We start from the raw sequence: 8,644 nt of genomic DNA, 5'->3' as shown, positions 1-8,644 counted from the left end.
CTGCTAATGCCGTACCGAAGTAACAGATGTTTAGCTACGCACGTGTCGAATTCCCGGTCAGTCGTTATATTCCTTGATTTGAATAAAAAATGGACTACGCCGTATAGCACTCGAACTGCTTTTATTTTTGAAAACACCTTGGAACAGTTAAATAATTTTAATGTTGAATGTTGCACTGTAAATTAGCATGAAGTCTCTTCTGTTGCCCGAGGTGACGGTGTAGTCACGGAACGCCTCGCAAACATTCTTTGCGATGTAGATTAAAACGCGATATTTTTACAGGAGTTTGTCAATTAAAATCAGAAAAAACATATTTTATTTATTCCTCCGTCATGCAATTCTTCTAGGGATTATTTAAGACCTGATTGTTCGTTTAGTGACAAAGAATTAAGTACACATTGATGTACAATTTAGCTCTACGCTTTTAACTCGGGCAATATCTCTTCAGTCGGGTAGTGATTCCAAAAATCTTTGTTGGCGCGAAAACCACTGTTTCCCAATAGAATGTTATGAAATGACACTGTAATTTTCCAGCTAGCGTACATTGCTGCTACGGCTAGGCATTTAAAGTTGTGAAATTCTCTTATTATTTGAAACAATACAAAGCATGTGATTGGTAGATGGTGATTGGGTTTTCACTTTACTGCATTTGAAAATAACGCCAACACTGATTGGTCAAATGCACGTGAACCAGGCAAGCGAATTTCGAAAGATTTCACCTAATATGGCGGACGGGAAATCACATAGGATAAAGGGTTGGAGAACTATTTGGAGAAGAATCAGTGTCGCCGGCATTTAACTCGCGAGTCGTCTGTAAGTTGCTTTGTGTGGATAACTACCTACAATCTTTTTGTACCCCAAGGTGAGGAGCATTTTAAAATTTTCCACGCCAAAACTGGTTAACCCCGGAGGCTGAACCCGGTCATACTCGTCAAACCAGTCTTGAAGCGAACGGTCTGCATAAGGGAACGAGTTGAAATTTAAACTTACTTACGACTTATCGCATCAGCTGGAAGTCGGTTGAGTTGAGATTGGAATTAAATTGAGTTTGCGTCATGTTGGTTAACTCTGGATGTATTCTAAAAATTCGAACGAGCATTGAAAATGGAAAATTAACGTCAAGATTGTGTAGGAAGACCGTTGCAGACCTGTGGTTCTCAATACTTCAGCGAAATGCAGTTACGTAAGGCCATCCGGCCCGCAGATGAAAACCTGAGAAAATCCGGGATGCGAATTTTTTAAGCAGTTAGCGAAGAAAAACGCTATCTTTCCTTCAATGTATCCTGCGAATCGATCAAGGCCAGGTTAGCAGCTCATCTGGTGAAAAAAAACTTAAATTAGTAGACGTGATTGGACTTCGCCCAGTCTTGAATTTTAAAAATGCACTTAAAAAATCAACATGTTTTTTTTGCTGACATTTACGCGATCTTCTCCAAAATTAGCCTACATTGAGCTTGTTTTGCACGAACTCGGAGTTGAGTTTTATACGAATTTGTTAAGCAATGCTAATAAACAATGCTATTAATTTTATTTGTTTGTAACAAAAATTTCATCGCGGTAACTGAATATTCAAGGTCCAAAGCTAAAGCTATATGTAAAGTGCCAGCACTTCACTAACAATGCCATCGAAGCTGTATTAATATTGAAAATTTAACGATACAGTCTATTTTCGTTTGGTTGCTTACTTGAGAGTAAGAATGATGCAATCCTAAAATAAAATTCGAAATTTACATTGATGATATGATAATATTTTATTGTTTTGATTGTTTTGGCTGCGTCAGTCTGTATCACTGTTCACTCAGTCTTGCTCTTGATACCTATTTTGTATTTTAAAAACTACTGACACCTTTTTTCAAGAGGATTTTCAGTGGACAGGTACAACTGTTACGGTGCTTAAGTCCTTGGAATTAAAATATTGCAGAAAATTATTTAAGATTAAATAAATTTCAAAAGACATAATACAAAATTCTATTGTTTTGGAAATGTATTATCAATACTTAAATATGATTAAATATAATCACTTTGCTCCAGCTCAGAGACTTACCTTTCAGCTTAGTATTGCACTAACCTAAAATAGTTTTTTTTTTTTGCAGACATACTTGCATTCATAAACCATGGGATTCGGACGTCAAGACACAGCCCCTGCTATGGAACTACTTCAATGTGTGAATAATGACCAGGGATCGAAAAGCAATACACCATCTGTTCCTTCATCGCCCCTAACACTGATTGAAAAAATCAATCAGAAAATTGTAGCTAAAGAAAAATTCTTCAGCTTGGAATTTTTTCCTCCAAGAACTCCAAATGGAGCAGTGAACTTGATTGCCAAGTTTGACAGGATTTCTATGGGATGCCCATTATTTTGTGATGTGACATGGCATCCTGCTGGAGACCCTGGTGGGGATAAGGAAACAAGTTCCATGACAATAGCCAGTGCTGCTTTAAACTACTGTGGTCTTGAAACTATGTTGCACATTTCTTGTGCTAATACAGTGAAAGATACAGTGACTAAGCACTTGATGAAAGCTAAAGCATTGGGAATTAGAAACATTCTTGCTCTTCGAGGTGGTAAGTGCTTGTTATTATGCTATGAAAAAAAAATGTGATTCTACAACTGATGCATATCTTTTGACCCTTTCACAACTATATACATGTATTCCTCACAATTAGAGTTCTGATTGTTGAGTTGAGGTGTTGGCATTTTAAAATGAGTCCACTATCCATGGGAACAGTGCTTGTTGGGCTGGCTGGCCTCATCTTACAATGTACAGAACAGCAGTTATCACAGCATAGAGCCCTATCAGTTGCTACAATACATAAGTGTTCTCTCAGGAAATTTTTATTTGTTAATGAAGTGTAAACTGTTTTTTGTTATTTCATATACAAAAGTGTGTATATATATGTGGATGTGGTGTTTATTATAATTTTGGAAAGCATTATCCAATTGATTTTCAATTTTCCAAAACTCTCACATTTTCAGATCCACCCAATGGGGAGGAGTGGCAAGCACTTGATGATGGTTTGGCTTACGGCACAGATATGGTTAAACACATCCGCCAAGAGTTTGGAGATACTTTCACCATTTGTGTGGCAGGTGAGTGAGTAGATGAAACCATGATTGTATCTTTCATAGTTTGATAACTTGGTTCTTCATATCTTCTTTTGCTATCCTGGCTTTGTTCTCCGACCCTTTGTTTAATGTGCCCTGTCTATTAGTACAACAACAGCAAAAAAAAAGAATGACAATCTTTTTGAAGCAATGTTAATCCCTCCCACAAACTTTAATCAATTTGAAATATAACATCTTCTTCACAAGAATGGAGTATTTTCATAGCTCTGGAAGCAGTTGCATTTTGTTTAAATATCCTCCAAACCAACTATGAAGTTTTATACCAGCCAAGCTCTCACATCTGTGAGGCTTTTCATTTGGAAGGATAGATAACCTTGTGTAAGGAAATGCTATATTAAATTTGCATTTTTGGACAAGTTCCAATTGATTGGCTGATGTGCATTGATGTTTACTAAAGCTTTGGAAGAAAGCTTTTCTCTAAAGTAAAGTTGTCATCTCGTTAGGCTACCCAAATGGTCACCCAGACTGCCCCACATATGAGGAAGATCTTCAACATTTGAAGGAGAAAGTAGATGCTGGATCAGATTTTATCATTACACAACTGTTCTTTGAGAACAAAACATTCTTCAAATTTGTTAAGGATTGCCGAGATATTGGTATAACTGTACCAATCATACCTGGCATTATGCCCATTCAGGTTAGTCATAATTGCCGATACAATACCCTTGTAAATTAGTTACAAGAATGAAATCAAGATAACAACTTCTACCTTCTACATGATGAGTTTGTGTATTATCTTTACCTTTCATTGGGTAATGTAAAGATCTTATTGGGAGAGGTTAAACATGTCAATCATTTCTGGGAGTAGGGCGATTTTCAATGCTGTCTTGTTTCAGTTTCTTGATTTCAATGTGACTCTACAGGGTTATGCTTCCTTGCGTCATCTCGTCAAGCTTTCAAGGTTAGAAGTTCCACAATGGATTGTGGATGCCATTGAACCTATCAAAGATGATGATGAGGCTATACGTAAATATGGGGTAGAGCTTGGAATCCAAATGGCACGTGAACTTTTAGAAAGTGATGACGTTCCTGGATTACACTTTTACACCCTAAATCGAGAAGTTGCTACTCGAGAAATTTTGACAGCTTTGGGACTGTGGTGCCAGGATCCTGCCGCCAGCAGACCATTGCCTTGGAAGCCCTCTGCAAACAAGAAAAGGGTGTGTGAGGATGTGAGACCAATCTTCTGGGCTTCTCGACCAAAGAGTTATATGTATCGCACATCAGACTGGGATGAGTATCCTAATGGTAGATGGGGAAATTCATCATCACCAGCCTTCGGCGACTTGAGTGATCATCACTTGTTTTATTTACGGAGCAAAATCAAGAAAGAGGACTTGTTGAAAATGTGGGGAGGAGAACTCGCTTCCGTAGAAGATGTATTTGAGGTTTTCAGATGTTACATCTCTGGGGAAAACAATCGAAATGGTGTGCAGGTAATTGAAATGAAAAAAATCAAATCTGTGGGGAAGATCATGTGTGTGTGTGAATAATACAAGAATATTAGTAACAGTTGGTTTTAATTAAGGTATTTCACTGATGAATTATAATCAGCATTCCAAGCGTTAACCATTTTGGTCATCATGTATGAAACACCTTTCAAAACACCTTTTGAAACTGAATTATGCACAAAGTGTCTTTTTCATGTTTTTCTTTTCTTTTCTAATGGAGACCCAATTTATTTCCTGACTACCATTTCATGATTTAAAGTCTCCTAATAATGACTTTGAAAAGAATAGAACGCAGAATACTGATAATTTATTTAAATTTATGGAACATAAACAGTCAAAAACTGTAAAGGGACTTAAGATAGAATGATACAACCTGATAAATCTCAGTGGTAAGCATAGAATATCAAATCAATTTTTCAGGTGAAATCACTTCCCTGGAATGATGACACCATTGCTCTAGAAACAGCTTTGATCAGAGAGAAGCTTGAATTTCTCAACAGCCATGGATTTCTAACAATCAACAGTCAGCCTCATGTGAATGCCAAACCATCAAGCGACCCTCTGGTAGGCTGGGGGGGAAGTGGTGGATATATCTACCAGAAGGTAAGTAATATTACTAGACATTAGACTTACCATGAGAAATCTGATTGGTTGAGAGCATACAGTCTATATACAATAGCGCGTGAAGTCGACATGATAATTCAAAGTCTGCCTAGTTTCTGAGCCCCTCATCTGTGTAGTGTTCTCAAACCCCTTTTCTGCAAACTCTGAGAGAGGTGTCTTCTTTTGTAGATTGTTTAAAAGAATGTATAATAAAACACATATTGAGCTTGGTTTTTGCTTGATATCATGAATTATTAAACCTCTTGTCTGTGTTCTCTGCCTCAGTCTTTGGCTTAAGAAGATAACTGGGACCTTAGCATTAATAATTCATGGTATCATGCCCTACCTCATCCATAACTTTCTTGTTATACAAAACAAGATTTTGCAGTTCAACTGGTGTTAACAACCATTACTATCAGAAAAATAAGAAATTATTTCTATCTGGATTTTTTTATCTTTGCTTCCATTGCACCTAACTTGGTTTAAATTATTGTTTGTTTCTTTGGTTTGATGGGGAATTTTATGTGTAAGTGACCTTGGTAACAGGAGTGGCATCATTAAAGCCTTTTTTATTGCAGTGTTGAAAATTATGGATCTAAATATGCTGAGCCAGACTGCTAGTTTCACTTCTTTATGTATTTGTACATGTATGTGTATTAACATTCTTAATGGAGCCTTTTTACCATTTGTCTAGTATTATTTCAAAGTACAATCTACAAGCCTGCATTTGAATATAAAGCTTGTAGAGCCAATGTTTATCTTCAAATTCAGTTGTAATCTGAGTTGGATGTATATTTGATTAAAAACACTTTCAAATTGTAGGCCTACCTAGAGTTCTTCACCTGCAAAGAAAACGTTGACATCCTTCTTGAAGTTTTAAAAGACTACCCACAAGTTAATTATCATTTTGTGAACAGAGAGGTAAGCTGGGAGTACAGTTTAATTCTTTGTAGTGTAGATTTATATGTATCCATCCCATTTAGTGAATATCCCAATAATTTTTAACTTGAAGTGATAGAAGTTTATTTGAGTATGTAGGAAACATGCCCCGTTGTTATTGAGCAGAGGAAAGGCTAAGCACTCCATTTTTTTAATGCTTTTTTTTTTATCAGGGCTCAGTGAATGTAACCAATTCTGACGAGCTATCACCCATTGCTGTCACATGGGGTGTGTTTCCTGGAAAAGAGATTTATCAACCAACAGTTGTGGATCCTATCAGTTTTGAGTCTTGGAAAGTAAGTCCATGCATCTTAATTTTATCATCTAGTAAATAGTCAGAGACTGAAAGCTTTTGATGACAGTCTAACTGATCTCTCCAGCAAGGAAAGAATCTTTGCAAGTAGCCTGCAATTTTAGCAGTTGATGAAAAGAAGCCTGACAAGATTTTGGCTTCAACTGGATCAAACCCATGCCTCCTAGATACTAGCTGGGTTCTACTACCAATAGGGCTCGGAAGCCACCTGTAAGGAGCAGGACAAATTTTAAAGGGTTCTTCTTTCCTGTAGAGGAACTTGATAACAACTTATAATGAAATTAACTTTTCTTTATTTCAATTGCTTGACTGACTTATGTCTTTAATTGTATCAAAGTAAGTATCTGATCAACTGCACACCTACCCCTTCCCTAACCTAACAATAACCCTAACTTATTACAGTGTTCTCCCTTATTTTAAGCATGACAGGTAAAATAAATTTTCAAACCGGTAAAGCAATCCTTTTACCTGTTGAAATTTTCCAGAATTCCAATCAATTTTAAACAGTAATAAGAGGTACTACAGGTGGTAAATGTTACCAGTTACTGCCTGAGAAGGAGAACACTGTTGTTGAGTTAGGGGAAGGGTAGGTGCACTGTTTCTCAGATAATGAAGTTGATCCATTTAGTCTATCAAGGGTTTAGACTTAAATCATAATTGTTTGTTTAGATTTTAAGTTTTAAGAAAGTCCTTTTGCTTATCTCCTCTATTTAGGATGAAGCATTTGATCTTTGGGATCAACAGTGGGGTCGACTCTACAAAGAAGACTCGCAATCGAGAAGAGTCATTGATGACATCTATAACAACTATTACCTTGTCAATTTAGTTGACAATGACTTTATCAAAGGGAACTGCCTTTGGGAAACACTTGAGAAAACAGTGGAACTGAGAGAAGGAACGTCTCAACAAATGGCTGCTGAAGCATGATAATATATGATTATTGCATGATTATAGTAATCTGAATTGCTGTGAATATGGGAGAGCCAACCATTTAAAGTGATATTTTAGACTTCTCCAGTCCCTTTATTGTTTAAGAGGCCTATGGAGAATAGTGAAAAATATGCAAAGTTCAGGAGAAGGTTGAGAAATTTTTTACAAGAAAGCATTCAAAACTCTGGGATAGGATGGACAAAAGTTTAAATCTAAACAGGATCGTAATCCCTCAAGGGGATCTAAAATACCTAACTTATTTTACTCAAATCCTGATTAAGCGAGAATTATGAGTAAATGGGAAATGCTCATTTGCGGCAAGAATTTTCAGTTTGGCCATGTAGTTTTTAATGATCTTTACAAAGAGGCTTGATTATTTGAATAGACTTGACCAAACTGAAAAGATCATCCAGGCCAGTTATTTTCCAGACACACAAGATCAATTGTAAAAAGATGATGCACCACAATCAATTTTTATGAAATTCTTGGGTTGATGCAAAATCTCTCTTTCATTGTACCTCAGTTTCAAATGTACCAACAATGATTTAACTCCACCCATGAATTCAAGCTGGACTTGAAACATTCTGAATTTTATTTGCAACATTCTAGCAGAGATCAGCTTGTTTCATGGGTTAAGAAGCATTCCTTACTTACTGGATAACATATATTATTTATATTTATTTCATTTAATGCTCTGACAGATCAATCAGAGTACACAGATACTGTATGAAGTACATTGTTGTGGTGTTTTAATGGAAACCATCAAAGTAACTTTAAATTAAACCCCTTTCCCCAATACATCTAGTTTAGAATTCAGACTACTGTTGTTAGAAAGTTCTGTGAACTTGATTTGTTTACCAACTTTAACCAGGTGATCATTGATTAAGTCAGAGTTAGAAACTTTACAAGGTAGACATACATTGAATTTCAAAAAAAATGCTAGTATGAGAGAATTGAAAGGATTTTAGGAATTTTATACAAGTCATGAATAAATCACACTTTGAATAACTGCTCTGTTTAACTGTTTGGGATCCTTATTAACCCCTTAACCCCTAAGAGTGATTAGTAACTATTTTCTCCTATCATATCACCCCTAAAACAAACGTCGAGGTCATGAGAATAAAGGAACTGATCACCAACTAAAGAAGCTTTGATTGTTAAACAAATTCTCTTTGTCGTCACCATAGGAAATGCGTAGAGATCAGTACGGAGAAATTGTATACTGATGTTAGGGTGTAAAGGGTTAAGTATTAATTTTCGTCCGAAGTTTAAGATTTC

The 8,644-nt window shown here is 36.3% G+C and overlaps 1 protein-coding gene across 4 annotated transcripts; it reads left to right on the top strand.

Moving 5' to 3' along the window:
• The first annotated feature begins 663 nt into the window (after positions 1–663).
• On the top strand, positions 664–8,375 carry LOC113668139 (methylenetetrahydrofolate reductase (NADPH)). 4 transcript variants are annotated; one of them, XM_089214075.1, is made up of 9 exons: positions 664–813; positions 2,094–2,568; positions 2,981–3,094; positions 3,574–3,767; positions 3,994–4,566; positions 5,002–5,184; positions 6,007–6,105; positions 6,297–6,419; positions 7,151–8,375. In XM_089214075.1, the coding sequence occupies exons 2-9, from the start codon at positions 2,115–2,117 to the stop codon at positions 7,361–7,363; spliced, it is 1,953 nt and encodes a 650-aa protein (XP_089070201.1). In that variant the 5' UTR covers positions 664–813; positions 2,094–2,114; the 3' UTR covers positions 7,364–8,375. The 4 variants fall into 4 exon arrangements, with proteins under 4 accessions (XP_089070201.1, XP_089070200.1, XP_027039816.2 ...); XM_089214074.1 differs by having other exon boundaries at positions 676–862; XM_027184015.2 differs by having other exon boundaries at positions 701–1,304.
• The last annotated feature ends 269 nt before the right edge of the window (positions 8,376–8,644 follow it).

Source organism: Pocillopora damicornis, chromosome 8, assembly GCF_964200805.1.
Source record: "Pocillopora damicornis chromosome 8, jaPocDami1.2, whole genome shotgun sequence".
NCBI classification, from domain to species: domain Eukaryota; kingdom Metazoa; phylum Cnidaria; class Anthozoa; order Scleractinia; family Pocilloporidae; genus Pocillopora; species Pocillopora damicornis.
Note: the sequence above shows the minus strand (reverse complement) of the source record. Positions and strands in the feature narration are given on the sequence as shown.

Bases quoted from the DNA above. Each gene is read 5' to 3' on its own strand.
- LOC113668139 (XM_089214075.1), top strand. From the start codon at position 2,115: ATGGGATTCGGACGTCAAGACACAGCCCCTGCTATGGAACTACTTCAA. The intron at 3,095-3,573 runs GTGAGTGAGTAG...TCATCTCGTTAG, and splicing joins TTTCACCATTTGTGTGGCAG to GCTACCCAAATGGTCACCCA. The intron at 5,185-6,006 runs GTAAGTAATATT...TTCAAATTGTAG, and splicing joins GTGGATATATCTACCAGAAG to GCCTACCTAGAGTTCTTCAC.